Source organism: Phycodurus eques, chromosome 5 (assembly GCF_024500275.1).
Source record: "Phycodurus eques isolate BA_2022a chromosome 5, UOR_Pequ_1.1, whole genome shotgun sequence".
Taxonomy (NCBI): Eukaryota; Metazoa; Chordata; class Actinopteri; order Syngnathiformes; family Syngnathidae; genus Phycodurus; species Phycodurus eques.
Window position 1 is genome coordinate 32,073,703 of NC_084529.1, and position 20,346 is coordinate 32,094,048.

Here is a 20,346-nt window from a genome sequence, read left to right on the forward strand (position 1 = left end):
GTTTGGATGTACGTAATTTTGGCATGTGCCACACACTACTCTGCTAACTGAAGTGTGACACTAAATTATTCCAACCTGTTTTTCTTTACTGTTCACAACAAGTTATTTGATCAAAGTAGTAGCTTTGATCATGTATGTTCTATTTTAATAATGATATTGAACATATTGCATGGGTCCCTAAAATTGCATTCAATGTCATTGTAGAGTAACCGCCCCTTTAGCAAAAACCCTCTGATGTTATCGGTAACATTTTTATGACCCGCATTTTGTCTTCCCCCCCCCCCCCCCCCACTCCCCAATGGAGGCTGAAACGGTGGATATTTGCAGAAGACGTTTTTACACTTTAACGTGCGTGTAGGTGGCTGCTTTGTCATATACATTTCTAACAGCATAACATCCACTTACTGGAAAATCTCAACCTTTGTTTGGTGCAATGGGGAAGTCTCAAAGGCACCTCATGGTGGTATTGACCCACAATGCAACTTTTTCAAAATATAAGCAAATCACTCACTCCGACGACGCAAAGCACGTCGCACTCATTTGTTTGCCGCTTGTGCCGCCTGGTGCAGTCATCACCGGTTGCCTGTGACGCACCGTAAATTGACACGACGTCAGACGTACACTAGTTATTACTGATGGTATTAACACATCAAATGTACACATTCTAGAGTGTGGTTAAGTCTCCAAAGAAATTACACACAGAAACCTGTCACAAGACTTGAGTTATGGACAAAGGTTATCCTTTCCTAGCAAATCAAACTAGAAATGCCTTTTGAGATTTGCTTTTTCGCTATGAAAAAAAGGAAAATCCTTTTACCCTGGGTGTAGGAAGTTTTCGGAGGCAAAGCCGCTCTGCTGAAACATCACGCTTGGAAAGTGGCCACCGGAGGGAGGGTACACGGACGTACGCATCTGACCAGGGGAGAGAGGCAAGTGCTGGGGCCGCTGAAGGGCCTCCATCAGGTGTGGGTGAGGTCTCTGCACGGTATATCGCCCTGGATCTGGGTATGGAGGTCTAGGGTAAAGGGCTCCGTTACCAACTCCGCTGCGGGAGGGTGAGGCAGCGCCCGGCTGCATGGCCAGGCGCACGGTGCGACGGTCATACATGAAGCCGTGAGGAATATGCGACGTGGAGGCAAGGGGCTGGTTGCTACGATGGCGGGTGGCGGCGTTGTGGCGATCAAGGTCCAGGATTTCTTTTGGACTTTCAGGTTGCTCCGAGTTCCCCTTAGTATGAGTGCGCTTTGCTGGGCTCGCACTACCGCTGTTTCTGCCTTCCCACTTGCTCTCCTCCAAGCCTCCAGGGAGTGGACCAGCTTCGGGGGACAACCCGGTCGCACGAGTGGAGCCCTCCGAGCACGTCGGTGACACACGGCCGTCATTGGCCTGACTGTTTCCTTTGGCACCGGATGCGGGCAGGTAGGTAGTAGGCAGCGTGGACTGTTGAGATCGCTGCCAACCCTCTGGAGGATAACCCCCTCTACTATTGGCAAGGTCATGGGCCTGCGGTCGGTTATAATAGTGTTCCTGCGGGAATGGCGGCGGATACATGTTTGCGGGGATACGGGGAAGTTGAGGGCCAGGCATGTGATACGAATAAGCAGTTCTCTGTTGCTGGTGATAGCTGGAGTGGTCTTGGGTATTGTGGAGCGGGTTGAGGGTCTGGTTGTGATAAAGGTGGTGAGCGGAATGAGAAATGGGCCTCGTCATGCTCGTCTGGCTAAACTGCGGACGCGGAAGGTTCTCTATGCTGTAAGAACCCATAGCTCCGTTTATCTGGGCTTGGGAATGAGTAGACACGGTTGTATTGTGAACAGATGCTGGCACTCCATCTGCCTGCATACCTGCATTACTACTCACCTTCTGGGTTCGATGATTGCTTGGACTAAATGCCTGCGGTGGTTTAGAAGGCCCAAATTTCATTGCGTGCGGACCTTCTGTGTCCAACCGACTTGTAGGCTCACAGGGCGTTTGATCCCCATGCTCTGCTGGGCTTGGCTGGGAGGGTAAATGTGGAGTAGGGTGGCTGGGGGGCAGAGAGGTGAGAGGGGGTCCAGGGTGGGCTCTCCGTAAGACACCATAGGACATGCCATGCGTAGAGGTGCTCTGCGTGCTTCGAATGATATGTGAAGTTTGCAGTTGTGTTGTGTTCAGGCTCATCTGTGGAGCAGCGTTCTGACGGTGGTCTAGAGCTATTCCATCTAGAGTTTCTTGGGTTGGACATCGCCGATGAGGTCTTCGGACATTCGGCTCATGATGCTGATGTGTATAGAGCATATGGCGAGAGTCGCTTTCAGACACACACTGGCGGACAAGTGCAAGGCTCTGGAGAGGACCGCTCTGTGCATGCTGAGCAGTGTCGGGTGGATAAGAACTCTTGTTTTTACTAGCATTGAAGTGCAAGGACACCGAACCATTCATTTGAAGTTGTCCATTTCCTTCCTGCATATGGGCCTCTTTCCCACTCTGGAGCAGTTTTTGCTCAGACACAGTCTTCTGAGGTCTTTGAGGGCTGCTGTAGTCCCTCTGCTGGCCCACTGTGGTGTTGAGTGGCTTTTGGAACGGATGGGTGCTCTCGGTTAACTGAAACAATCTTGTCAGATGAAGGAAGTTCGTCGGAAATGTCTTTATCGGCGATTTTGTTTTCTGATGTTCCTGTCAACAAAAAAGCAAGAGACAATAACATCAGCAGAAATGCATGGTTGTGGATGTTCACTATGTAGTACATATCCCACAGTATGTTTTATAAATATTTATTATGTACAGGAGCAATCAAAGTTGAAGAGATGAAACATGTTTCAAATTTGTATCAATTTACATTCGTATTGCAATTTAACAACTATTTTGCTTCCTTTTGACATTGCGCACTAAATTATTACCTCCCGCTCGATTCATCGACTCAGTCGGATACGCTAATGCAAGTTACTGCCACCGAGAAATGTCCTTGGCAGCCGTGTGTACGTTTTTTATTTAATGCGGTTTCTCTCATATAAAGTATTAAACCAGCTAAAAATAAAAATAAATAAACCCTTCTTGATAAAGTCTACATTAAAGACAGCCTATGTCTCAAGATCCGGACTACAAATTCTGCATTTGTGGAAATATTACAGTATTGCAAGTTGGATACGAGTTCTGAGACTGATGTGCAGCAGGATGTTGGTTCTTGGAATGGGAATGGCATGGTCATGCCAAATTGAATGGACATCATTTCAAAACCTTTGGTGATACCCAGTGCCTAAACCTCAAGTGTGTGTTAAGCTTTGGCATGATGTGATCCCTTTAATTTAAAAAAAAAAAAAAAAAAAAGGTCAAATTTGCCAAATGTACAAAAAAATAAAATAAAATAGATGTTCCATGTTTGGATATGAAATACTGAACTGGTATCCTGCATGTCGTATCAAAGAGAGAAGACACGGCCTCATGAAAATGCCACAACGTTGTCGCCGGACGTTGTGTAAGTTTTAATGATGAAGTTGGAATATTGATGATCGACAATCCCAAAGTGCTTACTTTCCGAAATCTTTTACTTTTCCAACTTTGTTCATTAAAATTTGTGCAACTTTCCGCCTCAGTCACTTTCTTTTTCTCAACTTTATGAATCAAAGTAATTTCCGGGATAGATATTGTTTAAGGTTTTAAAATGCGTTTCTTGAGCTTTTGGTGATGTGGGTAGTAGAGTGAGGTATTTAGTTCGAATCCCAACTTCAATTTCATCATTCTTAATAGATTTTTCCTCATTAAAGATAAAGGGAAGTCCATTGGTCGGGTTAGGGTTACGACACGAGTTCCCAAAATTATACAGTCTGAGTGAGTCGCGGCGCTCACTTCCGCTGTACCTTAAAGGGGCTCGAAACAGATATCCGTGTTTTGTTTCTAAATACATTAAATATGTTTGAAGTGGGCGACCGGTTAGAGCGTCTGCCTCACGGTTCTGAGGACCCGGGTTCAATCCCCGGCCCCCGCCTGTGTGGAGTTCGCATGTTCGCCCCGTGCCTGCGTGGGTTTTCTCCGGGCTCTCCGGTTTCCTCCCACATCCCAAAAACAGGCACGAATTGGAGACTCCAAATTGCCCGTAGGTGTGAATGTGAGTGCGACTGGTTGTTTGTTTGTTTGTATGTGCCCCGCGATTGGCTGGCAACCAGTTCAGGGCGTACCCCCGCCTCCTGCCCGATGACGGCTGGGATAGGCTCCGGCACGCCCGCGACCCTAGTGAGGAGAAGCGGCTCAGAAAATGGATGGATGGATGATGTTTGGAGTGCTGAAAACATATGCAAAGACATCATTTAGCGCTGAACTGTTGAGATAAAGCTTAAGCGTCTTTTTCACCGTTGGAATTTTCCTAATTTTGTGGGCGGGTCTAAAACAGTGACATCACGGGGATGGGTCGTATACTTTCTAGCGCGAGTTTCCTCCCCCACTATATTAGGACAAAGCGACTTCATTTTGTTTGGATGCTCAGTTGAGTGTAATCTGTCCTTAGCTTCCATTAACAAGGCCCATTTAGCACTGAAAATGCATCTTCGCCGGATGCCTCATTTTACAGAACAGCTCCCCAAAAAAATGAGGAAATAAAGCGACGGATAGATTTTTAAAGACACGCGAATGGCGAGCTGAACATCAACATCAGGAGTCCACTCTGCAGCGCGCATTTCATGTTGGATAGTTTGGTAAACATGGCTTTGTGGGTAACTTCATACTAGTGAACAAAAAAAGCGATAGATTGACTTTTTTAAGAAACGCGGACGGCGAGCTGAACCTCAACACGACCACCAGCCGACTCTGCAGTGCGCATTTTATGACTGATAGTTACTTTACTCTTCCCTGTGGTGTGTCCAATTGACATGCCATTTTTTGGGCCTGCTTCGTGCCACTTTATTCTTACAGTGTTGGGGTTTTAATGTGCTGTGGCGCCTGCATTTCTGTCGTTTGGAATTGTTGCGACCGGTCTTGGCCACCGTAATTAAGTCGTGAGTTGCCATCACCACTGTCATCTGTCTCAATATATCAAGAATACAAAGCGAAATTGGCTATAAACAATGCATTTATCAATTATTACAACCTCAAATTTTCGTGGCGTTGGAACCCAACCGCCACCTATGGGCCCCCCCCCCCCCCCCCAAAAAAAAAAACGAAACATGTACTTATACCAATTGTGTCATATACTAGTTTGTCACGATCTCCACAATTTCAAACTGAACAGAATACCTGAAAGTGTGATGCCTTTCTAATGAAATGTGTTGAATCCTTCGGACTGAGTAGGTTTTTACACTTTGTGAAATTTGTCTCGATGGAATTCCCGAATGTCAGCTGAGGAGTTGAAGCAAAGCGATGTGCACAATCACGCTCAGCTAATGGGCAAAGTAACAACACAAATATGACCAAATCTGGCCCTGCAATGCCTGACTTTTCCAGTTCATGTAAATGATTGGTATATTAAAATGCATATTAAAGAAAAGTCAAAGAAAAATAACAATTACATTTAATCATACGTACTAGGACTTCTTGATTCAATTTGACTGAATGAACATGACGTGTGCGCCATTTATTTGTACTCATACGCAAACAGTAAGACATTTCATTGAGCTAATGAATGTTCAATTTACCTCTTACTGTGTGAGAGGATTTCAAGAGAATATCCAAAAGCTGATGACATAAAACAAGGCCGGGGGTGGCGGTAAAATTCTAATCAGATTGCTTTTGGGCTACCACAAGCAGTATATACAAAAAAACGTAGGTCAGATCTACCTTCGGGCTGAATGGGTGTGTGTGGGGAAGACTGGCTGTCTGGCCCATTGTCTCCTGTAGGATGCAGCAGCTGAACCTCAGGCGATGGGGGTGGCTGAGAGGGATCAGTTGGGATGCTGCCAAGCCCTGATGGAGGCCTGGACTGTTGAAAGTGAAACATGTCCTGATGGGGGGAGCCAACGGGAGGTCTCGAGGAGGCCGACAGCTGCTGCAAAGCTAGCATCTCTGGACTTTCCAACATAGAGGCTACCCGCGTCTTGGTGGAGGAGTCCGAGTGGGTTAAGGGGGGGCGTTGCTGCATGGGGCCCGGGGAACTGACCACGGCTGCAGAAGTTTGGTACTGGGCATTGGGAGGAGGTTGGGGATATCCAGCAGCTTCTGGCCACGGTTTATGTCCCACCGGAGGCGGCACCCCTCCCCCTCCATAAGTCAAGTTGTGCTGGCTGACCACACTAGGGTCTTGCATGTGAACTCCACTTGGTCTCTCCAGACGCTGGTGATTCAAACTAGTCCACATGTTAGACAGTCCTATGCCAGGATGCCTCAAGCCTGCGTAATTGTGCTGCTGAGGCCCATCAGGCCGTGATAATTGGTTCCCCATTGGGTGCATCGCGTGGCTCTCTGGACGGTAGTGGGATGGGTATATGCTGGCCTCAGGAGGAGGTCTAAGTTGGAGGCCCATTGGACGGGGGCCCAGAGATGGGCCATGGGTTGGACCCATATAAGGGTGCTCCTGCTGGCGAAGATGCCGGTTACCACCAGGGCCCATTGAATACCTATGGCCCATGTGATGCTGAAAGTAAAACCAAAAAGGGAATGGGTTTAAAACAACCACCTGTATTCTAGGAGTTGAATCGATTCGTCGAAGAGTCAACTTTACTTCTACGCCTCGACATTTTTATATGACTTTACTACTCTGCCTCGACATTTATACTTAAGAGTCGACTCATCGCTATAATCGTGCGGTTTCTTTGTCGTCTCTTCTCCCAATCAGCCAATTTACAAAAGAGTTTCGACTCGCTTCTCTGCTGCCGTCGTCGGACGAACACTTTGCGGAGCAGCGAAATGTGTGGCCGACAAGCCGAAACGATCCGAATGCATCTATGTGGGTCCCACGGTATGGAAATTGCTGGTGGTGAATAAGAATAGTGGCTAACCTGATCACAGCGAGTCTTAAAAGAGCGTTAACCTTGGCACTTGGGCAGCGGCCCAAATTGATACTCCGAATTTGATGTCAAAATATCAATACGCAGACAACAACTTTGTGCTAATAAGAACCGTATTCACTAAAGAAGTTGTTTTTAACACGCACACCAACATCGCAACATTTGTTCACTTTACGACACCGACGTCAGTGTCTACGGACGTACGGATGCTACGAACGAGGAGTGGCAATGTTCGACAAAAAAATTTAACTGGTAGCAAAGCTATCCTGAAATACAAAAAAAGCGCAAGCAGAAACAATCAAATAGAAAAGTTTTAATTTTCTGTTGCCTCCTTGACATGTCTTGTTTTATAGCATGTGACATCAGTGTCGTAAAGCAACAAGTATCGGGATGTCGGTGTGCGTTGAAGCAAACGACTGTTATGATTAAATTCCTTATTAGACATAACATTTTGGCATTTTAACTCTGCAGCGCTGCCCTCGATCCTCGGCGCCAGTCCTGAGGTACCGTCGGTATCAATCTTTCAAAGACTAGCAGCGATCAAAACAGCCAACGCTAGCGAGGCTAACCACAACTCTTTATTTTCATACTCTCTGACCCGCAGAGATATACGAAGACCGCGTCGCCTCGTGGGGCGGACATTTCGCTGCTCCACAGCGCGTTATAGCCCAGCAACGGCAGCAGAAAGGCGAGTCTGACGTCCTCACCCACTATGAGACTGGCCAGTTTGTTTAAGATGAACATGTGCAGGACATCTACTACATGCAGTTACTTCAACTATTGAAGTAACTCATTAGCATACTGGCGAGTTGTATTTTGAATGATTTGGTTCGATGCTTGTCCTTTTAAATATACTGTGTGTGTCTTGGATGCTGGTCCATGGTCCCAAAAAGGTTGAGGACCGCTGTAGTGTGCTGAACAAACAGTCAATAGTCGTTCGACCCCTACAGTGTACAATGTATTTTGATTTAACCGTAATGTACAATATACGTTCAATACGAAGGAGCCTATATGCACCGCGGCGGCTCTTCTGACATTATTTTCCCGATGAACGTGGGCTTTGTACCTGCATGTTAAAGTTGTGAGGCAAATGATTGAAGTCGGGGTCTCCATGCCTCGGAATATGACCCGGGTAGGCAAAACGGGGATCCATGCCCATTCTATGAGCGTACATGCGCAGACCGTGAGGACCAGGGGGTCCAGGAGGACGATGGAACTGGCCAGACGAAAAGGAATTTCAAAGGGAAGCTTTTGTAAATATTGAAATGAAATAGTCGAAATATACCTGTTGTCCTGGGTGGTACACGCCCCGGGTTTCTCCTTCGTGTTGGTGTTGTCGGCTCAGAGGAAAGCCCCAATGCGAAAGTGGAAGCGGTCGACCCGACTTGCCGACCTGGCCCTCCAATGGCGTTTGGCCTTTGCCTCCCTGCGAACTTCGTTTACGCTGCACCTCCTCGGTGGCCTTGATTAAACTTTCAGGTCCCAGATGTTTACTGCTTCGATTACGCTTTTTCTCCTTGCGCTCCTTGTCTTCTTTGCTGATGTGGAATTCTTCATCAGTGTCGCCCTCCTCTGATGGCAAGTGTTTTAATTGGGCCCGGTTAAAACAGCGTTCGAGAGACTCTGCCATCACGGTGTATTCTGGGGGGGGAGCAGACATCGGCTTGGATGATTAACAAAACATTTAGAACAGAATCATTTATTGTTCACCCCCCGGACTCGCACACAAAACAAACATGTAGCCCCCCCATTCACTCCAACCATATCCTTCCATCTTTACGAACAAAAATACACAACGGCACCCAGCTCCTCCTGCGCTCAGACTAGCGCTGATCACTCCAATAGGTCAGAGGACATATGTTGAGCCCTGCTCCTTCTACCCTCTCCTCTACCGTGGCCCCCAGGGAAAGTATTCACTCGAATAGACAGGGGCTTAGGAGCTGGAATGTTTCTCTTGCACTGCAGGGCTCAGATCCTCCTGCGCATCGAAGCACTGTTCAATCGTTCCTCATTAATCACTGTCAAGGCTGCCCTGGCCCCAGCCCCATTTCAAGATTTCGCGCGTCCCTCTCTTTTGTGCCGTCGCGTCCGACCCCGGTTGACTGCCCGCTTGTTTGTATTTGTGTGGGTATGCGAATAAATGCTTTCATTTACCACTGTCTTCTCCGTTGTACTCAATGCAGTTTTTGAATATGAGCTTCACGTCAGAAATAAACTCCTCCTTAGCAACATACGCTCCGTCATTGAGTTTCCTCTCAATGGTGGAAAGGTCCATGGGAGTCTGAGGAGAAAAACAAAAATCTGATTTAAAGTCAAACCACAAACATTTGGGCCATACTTACAATATCAACATTGAAATTATTGTTTTTGTACCTGGATTATGTCATGGTAATTGGGGGCATAGGAGTCATCCACAGGTTCTAAGAAAGGCCAGGCATCTTTCTGAGCCTTCAAGGCCTCCAGCACTAGGAAGGGAGATCAGCGGTCAGAGACTTACATTTAGCAATTTTTAATAACTCCTCAGAAGGTATACCTTTGTATAAACCCGTGTAGTCCTCTTCCATGTCATAGCTGAAAGACACGTTAATAAATACTCAGCTTTTTTTTGGAATTGAACTTCAATGCAAATTACTCATTTGTAATTTGAAGGGGGGAAAAAAGCCTCATACAATTTAGTACTCCGTGTTCTGAGGACCGGCGAAGAAGGTTCTAAATTCAGAAGTTCCGGTGGGAGGTCTCTTCCTTCGGACAACAGATAGGCCTTTTCCTCTCGCATCTTACGTCTCTTTGCCCGCTCTGAGAGAGAGAGAGAGAGAGAGCGAGCGATGCAATCAACATAGGACCAATCGGCGACAAATAATACCGACTGGACCGAGGAAAAACATTTAGCCTTTGGCCTCTTGAGTTGACATGCAAGGAGAGTAAAGGCCTTGGCCATTGCAGTCGGCAGTGGCTCAGATTAGATGGAGCCCAGATGGAAAAGGAACATTCAGTTTTCGAAGACCAAGGTGATCAAAGTCGCGCGCACAGGGCGCATGCATCGCCACTTTCTTTTAACATGAAAGGCATGTCGCGTGGATTAAAGAGGTTCCAGGGAGGATTCCCCCTTTGCGGTCGGCACAGAACAGTCCAGGTCTTGCTGTTCGTCTAGAAGATGAGCTGCTCCACTGAAACAAAATCAGCAGTTCATTCGGCCTTGACAGATGACAGAGGGGCAAAGTGATCATGGAGTTGAATTTTGCCTGTTCTAGTCTATAGTGCATAATGCTGCAACTCACAACAACAAATGTTGCTATACTATGGCAGATTTGTAAGATCATAAGAGAAAAGAATTAAAGCAATGGACAAGTTTGCGTGAAGGTGCCCTTGATCTATTTGTTACAAATATCACATGGCAGCCACTCTACTACTACTACTACTCGTTGATGACAGGTTGCCGATGAAAGAATGAAACAATTGCTTCCAATTTTTGTTTGGCATCAAGGATCATTCAAACGAAAACTTTCTGCAGGACCCACAAGTAGATGAGCTTGGCTCTGGAAAGCTTTTACAGAGAAAAGATGGTTTCTCCCCTTTGGGTCCCATCCATCATACCCTCCACAGCTTTTATCTTCTCCATTTTCTCTCTCTGTCGTTCTTCCTGCTGAAGCCGTTCCTCTTCTCGCCGCTGCTTGGTCAGCAGGACCTGCCTGTCTAGCTCTTCATCTTCTCTCTTCTCCAACTCAGCTGTGGCATTCACATTGTCCTGAATACAAAGAAACAGGAAACATCAGCGCCCGACAGACACAGCAGTTGCTCTACTCATAAGTGGACAGCAGGCACAAAAACATTACAAAAGTTTCACAAACGTATACTCCATAACTGCTCCAGCACCTAGCTAACAAAACAAAAACGTATTACATACCACCACCGCCTCTTGGTTGGTGTGTTTTTCAGTGAAACATTGTGATGCACGGTATGGAGTTGGATCCTCAAGCTTCTGTTTCTGCTCACGCTCCTGAAACAAGAGCTTCAAGTTCAAGACTGCACTTTACCCGTTTAAAGCACAATCTGTGATTTTTTTGTTTGTTTTTTAAATAAATAAATAACCCTATGATTTAAGTCACAGATGTGGATGTTCCAAATTGTCATTTTAATTTACACAACTGCGGATTGTATGAGAATACCAGTAAACGATAAGGTCAACAAACAAGGGGTTGAGCCTTCAAGATGGACAGGCAGCCACACAAGAAAGCCAACTGTGAGTTTGGGTGAAGGAGCCGTGAGTATTGAGAGGTCACTGGTCTTTGGTTTCCCCTCCCCCAGTTTCCCCTTCACTCTTTTGCTGCCAACATTCCCTCACATCTCCCTGGAGGTAACAGCCGAGCTTTTCCAGTCAAAAGTCAAACCGTGTATTCAATACAAGCAAGCGGAGTGAGTCCAGCCACAGCATACTGTCGTTACGTGACGTCATAGAGACCCCTACTTCAACCATCCATTCATTTTCTCTATCGCTTATCCTCACAATGAGGCTAAATCTGGTTTGTCAAAAACCTTAAATCTGCATGTCTTGTCCAAAAGTAAAGGAAAAATGTCTTCATAAATTGCTACAGTCGATACTATAAACCATGAAAAGGTCTTCCTCAGCTCTGCACAGCAGTCTTGTAAATTGCATTTATTTCTGTTACATGGGGTTATGGTCGCTATGGAGACAATGTCTTTCCAAACAGAACAGAATTTTCTATTCAAGAAAAGGTTGCCATTTTCCAAATCGTCTCAGACGCTGCACCTGAGCACTTCTAAATGACTCTATCAACGCGTGGGGGCGGACGGGGAAGTAATGTCGTGACCCCCGTCGAAACCAATGACGTCAGTGATTCATATGGAGTACAGAGCGACTAAGGAAACCCCTCAACCAAAGGCAAGTCCCTTGAAAAGTCTGTTTATATCGAGACGCCCTGTGCAGCAATTTTATCAGGGAAGTCGGACGAATCGGTGAACTCACAAGCCAGTCAAGACTGTGGTTTCCTGTGAAGTGCATTTATGCCATTTAAAAACTATATATATATATATATATGCAGGTGGAGGACCGAAACAATGAAGCAAGCACAAACAAAAGCAGATGCTACTGAATCCATCTATTTATCGTGCACTCAGCGACACATCAGTTCTTGTATCTCTGCCTCTGGTGACGAAGTGAAGCGTTGGCGATACCCACAATTCATAAATTAATCAAATCAATAATACCCACCTCCCAACATACCAACACAACACTGACTGTTTTATTCATTCAAGAAGCACAAGCTGGATGGCCTCCGGTGCAACCACTTGGAGAGGTCCAGAGGATCAAAGCTGTCACTGGAGAGGCTTCATCCTGCCTCCAGGTGAGCCCCTGCCCATGAAACGACTGGTGACAGCAGCTCAAGATTCAAACGAAAACGCTTTTAGAGACTTTGCTAACCTCTCTAGTGACTATTTAAAATACATAAATACAAAAACAAGACGAGCAACAACGCCAACAATAGTCCGAATGTTGGCAACAATACCGCACGATGGAAGGAGGAGGACCAGTTGGATTTACTCGAATAATCAGTGGGTATGGAAAGTATTCAGACCCCTTGAAATTTGTCACTTTGTTATATTGCAGCCATTTGCTAAAATAGTTTAAGTCCCCCCTCGATGTGCACCCCACGTTGACTGAAAAAAACCATTTTGAATTGTTGACGTTTTTTGAGCTTAAGAAAGAACAACTTGAAAATCCCACAGCCATAAGTATTCAGACCCTTTGCTAGGACCCTCATATTTAACTCGCGCGCTGTCCATTTCATTACACCTTCACTGGAGTCCAGCTGTGTTGGATTATACCGATCGGACTTGATTAGGAAAGCCACACACCTGCCTACTTAAGACCTTACAGGTCACAGTGCATGTCAGAGCAACTGAGAATCATGAGGTCAAAGGAACTGCCTGAAGAGCTCAGAGACCGAATCTGGCCAAGGTTACAAAGAAAAATGTCTGTTGCACTTAAGGTTCCTAAGAGCACTGTGGCCTCCACAATCCTTAAATGCAAGTCGTTTGGGACGACCAGAACCCTTCCTAGAGCCGGACGTCCGGCAATACTGAGCAATCGCGGGAGAACAGCCTTGGCGAGAGAGGTCAAGAAGAAAGAACCCGAAGATCACAGAATCGGCTTTAGAACAAGTGTAACAGCAAAATGTGGAAAACAGGAAAGGGTGTGAATACTTTCTGGTGCCACTGCATGTGGCATCATGTTATAATTAGTATGTAAATATGGGTATATCAGATAAGCTTAATATCACAATGCAATCGGATGCTTTGAAGAAATTAATACGAAACGATTGAGATAAGCATGTGGGTTTGGCCCTTGACATCCAGTTTTTCACGTGGCCCCTTTGGAAAATTATTGCCCACCCCTATCCTAAGTACTTATTTTGGATTATAAAAAAAAACTACAACTATATATATATATATATAATTAGGAAAGCCTTCAACAATTTCAAAACACTATTGCACTGATTTTATGTTAAAACAGATTAAGACAACATCTCTTTACAGAACTACAAAAAAAAGTTAAACAAAAACAATACTCGGGCCTGCTGCTTGAAACAGAAGTACATGCATCAAAAGATTGGAGAAACGTTATTCTCGCTGGTTAATCTACTAGGATCTCTGTCCATATGATATTTGATTATCATCTTATCTTGAATTATTGAAGAGAATCCTGAGATTGTCTACCAATTACAGGCAAGTATTTTTGACCAATATAATGCCCAGAAAAATATATATATCTTCACTCGTTTTGGTACATGCAAGTGCACAGTGACGAAGGACTTGTCCATATTCCTCCAATATCAGTCGCAAGGGAAGTACCTCTTTACGACTATAAAACTGCAAGCATAAAGAGGCTGACTTTCCATGGTCGGTGGTACTGGTACTTACATACGGTATCTTGGAAGTAGACGCGTATTATTTTATTAAAAAAAAAAAAAAAGGGCCGGCGTATGCTAGCAATGTACTCCGCTGTAATATTGCATAGTGTTTGAATGCATAAATGCGTGGTGTTTGCTTTGCAAACAATTCCGTTGTTTTAGTAATACAGAGCTTTTGAAAAGCTGTCGTGAACCAACTCTCTTTGCTGTCTGACCTTGTGTTCTATCATGCTGCGGATCTCAGGCAGAAAATTCTGGCTGATGACACGGTAGAGATGGCGGTCTTGGGGCGACAGTTTATCCTTTATGCTTTCGGCCAAGTTAACCCACTGTTCCTCCGTTTCACACGCAAGAGACCAGGTGCCCCGCTTATGACCTGGTAGAACCCAAAAGGACAAATAAAGGGACAGGTGACCAAAACAACAAATACTTCCCGTTAGTGTTAAAATACTGCAGATATATACTTCACCTTTAGCAGGAGGTACATCATCCATTCCGTTTTCTGTATTCTCGTCACTTTCTGCCTCACTAAAATGACATACAAATAGTACATGAAATTATCCCTCGGCAAGTACTGAAAGACTAAAGCCAAAATGGTATTTGTACTCATCGATCACTTTTGACGTATGCGGGGCATCCGTGCAACGTATGTAACCACATGGGCAATTTCTGTCCCTTATACAGATAGTGTGACATCAACAACATCCTAAATAAATAAATAACCTTAGCTCGGTGTCTTCTCCGCTTTTCTTCTTTGGTGGTCTCCCTCTTTTCTTTTTTTCGGGTAAAGTTAACTCGGGGTTTTCACTGTAAAGCAAAGCAGTTATTTATAGAACACACACGCTAACTCAATGTGCTTTACCAGATTAAAAGCATATTAAAACGGCTTCAAAAAAGTAGAGGAGGGCAGGATAGACTGAACGCCTCTCTTATATGAACAATTACCAAATATTGTACATTACTTTTAACGGGCATGTTAACAGTGAACAAATGACCACTTTTGGATAAAGAATGATGAGAATGCTTTGACCTGATTTTCTCCGCTTTTCTCTTGTGTAGCTCTTCTTTGTACATACGGGTGCCGTAAAAATACCAGTAGAGGACTCCATTTCCATCTTGCCCAAGGGGTTCTACCCTCAGGCTGTCTGCATCCAGGCCCTGATGAGCGTAAAGGACACTATTAATTCATCACTCTCAGTACTAGATGATTTGATTTGCCTTTGCTTTGTTTCAATTGTCACGATAGTGGCAGAAAGACAAAAAACAAACAAATCCCAACTGAAATCTGAGGTGATCGCCCCCATTTCTGACCACATAATCGAATCAGGACAATTCAAAGAAACAGTTCTTATTGGCTCTTCGATAAAATGTTCTGTTTCTTTGAGCCGAGCTAAACACCGGGGTACCTGCCGGTTTAAGAAAGCCAAACGTGATACCGGCCTCGGTCCGCTCCTCACGAAGCTCCGGCGGATTTCGGAATCGCCCGTTGCTTGACAACGCTCTCGAGGCTGCAGTCATCCTTGTGACTTGTGGCCCTTTTCCCCTTCCTCTTAACACTCTGTGCTAACGTACTTCGATGCAGCGCTCTGTGAGCATCCAGCTTCTTTTGCAATTTCTTTATGCGACCTTTTCTCCTTATGGAGTGTGACAAGGATGGCTTACTGCACGGGCGTCAAGTCAGCAGTCTTCCCCATGCTTCTCAAGCCTACTAAGCCAGACTGAGGCCATTGAAAGGCTGAGGAAAACCTAACTGGATATAAAGTGAGTATGGAACATGTTTTTAATACAAACTACCTTACACTCAACAACAATTATATTTGTTGTTAGCTGGCTTGATATAACTGGACAAGGTGGCATTTTTAAGGCTGTTGAACCACTTTAACAGATGTGTTTTGTGTGTGGTTGGAAATGAAAAGCAATCCTTTTGACAGGTACGGGCTCCAAAATGCGGTGTACCTTCAGCAGGTCAAAAACATCAGCAGCATCCAGACGATAATCGCAGAGACGGTGCAGCAGTTGGACCTGAGTGCGTGGCGGCAGGTTTTCAAAGGGCTCTTCCCGAAGCGGATTGGGCTTCCCCTCTTCTAGCTCCCACCTGTAGCTGATGATGTCATCCAGATACCTGCTGAACGCCTGGGGACTGAAGTGCAGAAAGCCAAGTATCGAATTTCTTGTGTTCTTTTTCTCAGCGAGTGCCTCGCCGGTTTGAACAGAACACCGACACGACGCCGCTCTGGGAGACGGTTTGCCACAGCATTCCGGCAATTTTGCGACATAAAAGACTCCCCGAGACAGATTTTCTAGACTAGGATACAATGCGGGAGTTCACTGTCGTATGAGCCTGTTAAAAGGTCATCTGAAAATGAGCGTAAAACTAACACGTTTATGTTTATACACATTCAAAAGTAGTGGAATGAAAAAGATGCCGGTTACTCCATCCACCGAGAACTGTCTTCATAAATAGTAAGGAGTTTGAAATGCATTTTCAGGAAAACTAGGCCTTCGATTATTAAATGATTTTAGACGAATGTTACACTGTGTGACCTCATTATATCATATCAAGCGCACCCCACTAGACCTAATTTCGGCCAGCATCAATTAACCGTGTGTGTGTGTGTGTGTGTGTGTTTTGCTTCGACTTTGTGGTTAATCGTGAAACGTTTTCTGAAAAGACTCATCTCAACAAGGGGTGTTAAATGAAGTAAGCAGACCGACAATAAAACAAACAATTTTGTCCAGCGTTAAAGAGTATTTCAGGATGATGCCAGCTGAAGATCGACACCAGTAGCAGTGAGGACGTAGACTGCATGTTAGCTTCTCATGCTAACCAGCCATCAGCTTGCCAGCTGTAGACTGGCTAGCGTTGTGTGTGTGTGTGTTTTGTTTGAACATTTTCCATCATTAAAGTACAGTGGAACCTCGATATAGCGGACTAATTGTGGGGGGGGTCGTCCAATATAGCTGTCTGTTATATTGAAGCATTTTTTTCCAGGCCATATGCAACCATATTACTGCATAGTACAAAATTATTGTTTTGTAGTTTTTTTACCCCCGTGGCCTAAAACACCATGTACAAGTGCGAAGTTATTGTAAATAAATAAATACACACCCCTCCTAAAGCACTAGAATGGCAAGGTCAATTCCTTGGTTGTTGTTGTGTACCGAAGACATTTGGGTTTCAGATCAAAAGATGAATACGAGAAATAGTTCCGAATTCCAGCTTCGATTTCACGGTATTTACAGCTGGCTGCGTTGTACAACTCGGGACAGAGCACCTTTTGTTCGAAGCCACCCACGTTTCAAGTGAGCAAAGGCATCGGAACATGTGACTGACGGGTGTTTCCAGTTGCTCAGGTGTTGCCTTTTTGATGGATTGCTTAAACATTAGATAGTGCTTGTTTTTCGTTTGAACTGGAACTACTGCATTTTCTGTTGAACATGAAGACCAGAGAGCTAGCTGTCTTTGGGGGAAAAAAGCAAACCATTTGGAAGCTGAGAAGAGAGGGAAAATCGATCAGAGCTATTGCCCCAACGTCGGGCATAGCCAATACAACAATTTGAAATGTCCTAAGAGAGAGAGAAACTACCGGCGGACTGAGCAACGGACATCGAACGGGTCGGCCGAGGGTATCGACAGCGGTCGATGACAGAAACACGGTGAGGGCGGCGAAGAAACACTCAAAGACAACAGTCGGTGACATCACTCCCGACCTCCGCGGGGCAGGGGTGAAGGTATCGCGGGCCGCTGTTCGAAGAAGACACAGAAGCAAACCACTTCTCAGCAAAAAGAAACGGAAGGCCAGATTGGATTTTGGAAAAAAAGCACAGAGATGAGCCACGAAGGTTTTGGAACAAAGTTTTATGGACTGATGAGACCAAGATGAACCTCGAGCAAAGTGATGGAAAGGCCGAAGTATGGAGAAAGAAAGGATCTGCTTACGATCCACAACACACAAGCTCCTCTGTGAAGCAGGTGGAGGTCATGTCACGGCTCGGCCTCGCGTGGCTGCTTTTGGAAGGGGCTCGCTGGTCTTTATTGATGATGTCACTCACGACGGTAGCAGCGGAATGAATTCCGATGTCGACAAAACCATTTTGTCTAGCAAACGTTTGGGCAGAGCCGATTAATCGGCACCTTTTACTTCCAACTCAGAAGAAGAGAACGAGGCCCCGGAGCGGGGGTGAACATCTATGCAATGTAGAGAAAGAAGACCAGAAACAAATGGCTTATCTTGAAAGAGCAGTGTGCACTTTTCACACAGCTGTAGGATTCCCCCCCCCCCCCCATCTCCCTCTTCCTTTCTGTCCCTTGTTCTCACCAACACCCTTCCCTCCCACCTTCCTCTGCTCCGGCAGAGCGTTTAACGGCGTGTGGATGAAAAGGCCAGCGGTGAGCAGCCACCCCGAGGATGCCGGCGCCCGCCCGGTCCAATAAAGCCGGTTGTCCTACTGTTCCTGGTTGCCTGGGTGGGAAAACTGGATCATTCCTGCCTCTCTGTTTATCAGTCCTCTGGTACCACGGCGGTTCTTGCCCAATTTGAGTCCAGAGTATTATAAAAGGGAAACCTCATCGAGGGATTAACACTTGAATGTATTGGGGTGATATTCTCTGCTCCATATTCACCTTTCATATTGAAGAATGTACATACAGTATAGTATTTCTATAATCCCGGTAAGGTTATGATGTAATTTTGCCACAGACGTGTCAACGTATGAAGGGTAAATTCTGAATTGGTGTGACTTGTTTAAGGGGAGTGTTTTTAAACAACCAGAACTAACAGTATATTGTCTTTAGCTATTAATACCCAATAACCAAAATAGATATTTCAAGGTAGAAGTGCTTGTTACAATGCTAAAAAAAAAGCCATACAACAAGCATACAATATAATGAGGTAACAAAAAACAAAAGTAGGTCAATTAACATTATACAACTAAAATAGTGATTTGTCTTTGGCTTCCTCTAAACTGTTGTACTATTGGATACTTTAGACCACGTCTTCCTTTACACAAAAAAAGGTGATACCTTGCCATTAAGAATAAAAAATAGAAGGATGAAGTGGCCAGTTCAAAGATCACTTCGTTCAAAGATCACTTCGTCGATAAATATCACTTCTTTTCATCTGCAACTTACGTAATGTCAGTGCGCTGGTAACATCCCTGCAGCAGACAAGCAATAAGGTCCCCAAGGAACTTGAAGTCCTGCTCTGAAAGAGCTTTCTCCAATTCCTTGACACACAACAAAGAAGTAAAATTAGCAATCCATTGCAAAACACCAACAACTTGACCAAAAAAAAAGGCTCGAAGTTGTTAACATATAAAAGTGTATATTTCTTTTCATTAGGGAAAAGGGCCGCACGATATTTTGGTGTGCTGCGATATTGGCGAATCGACTGTAATATTAAAAGTGAACAGCAGAGGGACACGTTCGGACACGCGAACAGAAAGAATGTACACCTGCTGCATTTCATATTTCACTGTACGATCACACTGTGATAATACGGGATTTTTTTTGTTTTGTAATATAAGAGGAGATCAATTATTTTGTTAGTAAAGTCAGCCAGAGCTGCGAGGAATGCAAAGTTATCAATGTCCTTTCACCATTGTTCTTGTCATACTGTGTTGGGTGTTTTTGTTCATTCATAACAAATGTTCTGTTTTTTCATTTTTTTAAAAACACCATTCAACCAATAACTTTTGAGGTTATAAAGTGAAAATTGCACCTGACTACTAATGTGGAATAATATATATATATATATATATATATATATATATATATTTAAAAAAAAAAAAAAAAAAAAAAATGGTTAACTTAAGCGGCACGGTGGCCGACTGGTTAGAGCGTCAGCCTCACAGTTCTGGGGACCTGGGTTCAAATCCCGGTCCCGCCTGTGTGGAGTTTGCACGTTCTCCCCGTGCCTGCGTGGCTTTTCTCCGGGCACTCCGGTTTCCTCCCGCATCCCAAAAACACGCATGAATTGGAGACTCTAAATTGAAGTGTGAATGCGAGTGCGACCGGTTGTTTGTTTGTTTGTATGTGCCCTGCGATGGGCTGGCAACCAGTTGAGGGCGTACCCCGCCTCCTGCCCGATGACAGCTGGGATAGGCTCCGGCACGCGACCCGCGTGAGGAGAAGCGCGACAGAAAATGGAAGGATGGATGGTTAACTTAACTTAACCATGCTTCTTTCAAATATAAGAAAAACAATGCATTGACATGATCCATAACAATACAACGTGCACTTGTGGATACCACAATTCCAAGAGGTTTGCTTGGATGTCACATTCCCATTGTCTTAATACAGTATGCAATTATCAACCTATGTCCGATTACGCAAAGACTGGGAAGAATTGCACAACTCCTTTCACTGCCAAGAAAACTTTGGCCTCTTGACGCGGTGTTATCAAACACTGACTTCATCTAAATCGTCTTTATTCCAAGAGCCATCGTGAATAATTGACACTGTCATTGATGCATTATTGTTATCCCGGTTACATATTATGAAGTCA

At 44.9% G+C, this 20,346-nt stretch overlaps 1 protein-coding gene across 1 annotated transcript in view; it reads right to left on the reverse strand.

Moving 5' to 3' along the window:
* LOC133402514 (chromatin remodeling regulator CECR2) overlaps nt 1-20,346 on the reverse strand; it is a 39,739-nt gene that overhangs the window by 4,014 nt on the left and 15,379 nt on the right. The window contains 18 exon segments of the mRNA XM_061676350.1: nt 512-583; nt 818-2,514; nt 2,516-2,655; nt 5,746-6,538; nt 7,978-8,127; nt 8,197-8,552; nt 9,066-9,192; nt 9,285-9,376; nt 9,445-9,482; nt 9,581-9,707; nt 10,506-10,656; nt 10,816-10,908; nt 14,056-14,216; nt 14,310-14,368; nt 14,564-14,647; nt 14,871-14,998; nt 15,797-15,980; nt 18,972-19,066. Coding sequence (XP_061532334.1) covers nt 512-583; nt 818-2,514; nt 2,516-2,655; nt 5,746-6,538; nt 7,978-8,127; nt 8,197-8,552; nt 9,066-9,192; nt 9,285-9,376; nt 9,445-9,482; nt 9,581-9,707; nt 10,506-10,656; nt 10,816-10,908; nt 14,056-14,216; nt 14,310-14,368; nt 14,564-14,647; nt 14,871-14,998; nt 15,797-15,980; nt 18,972-19,066 — 4,547 coding nt within the window.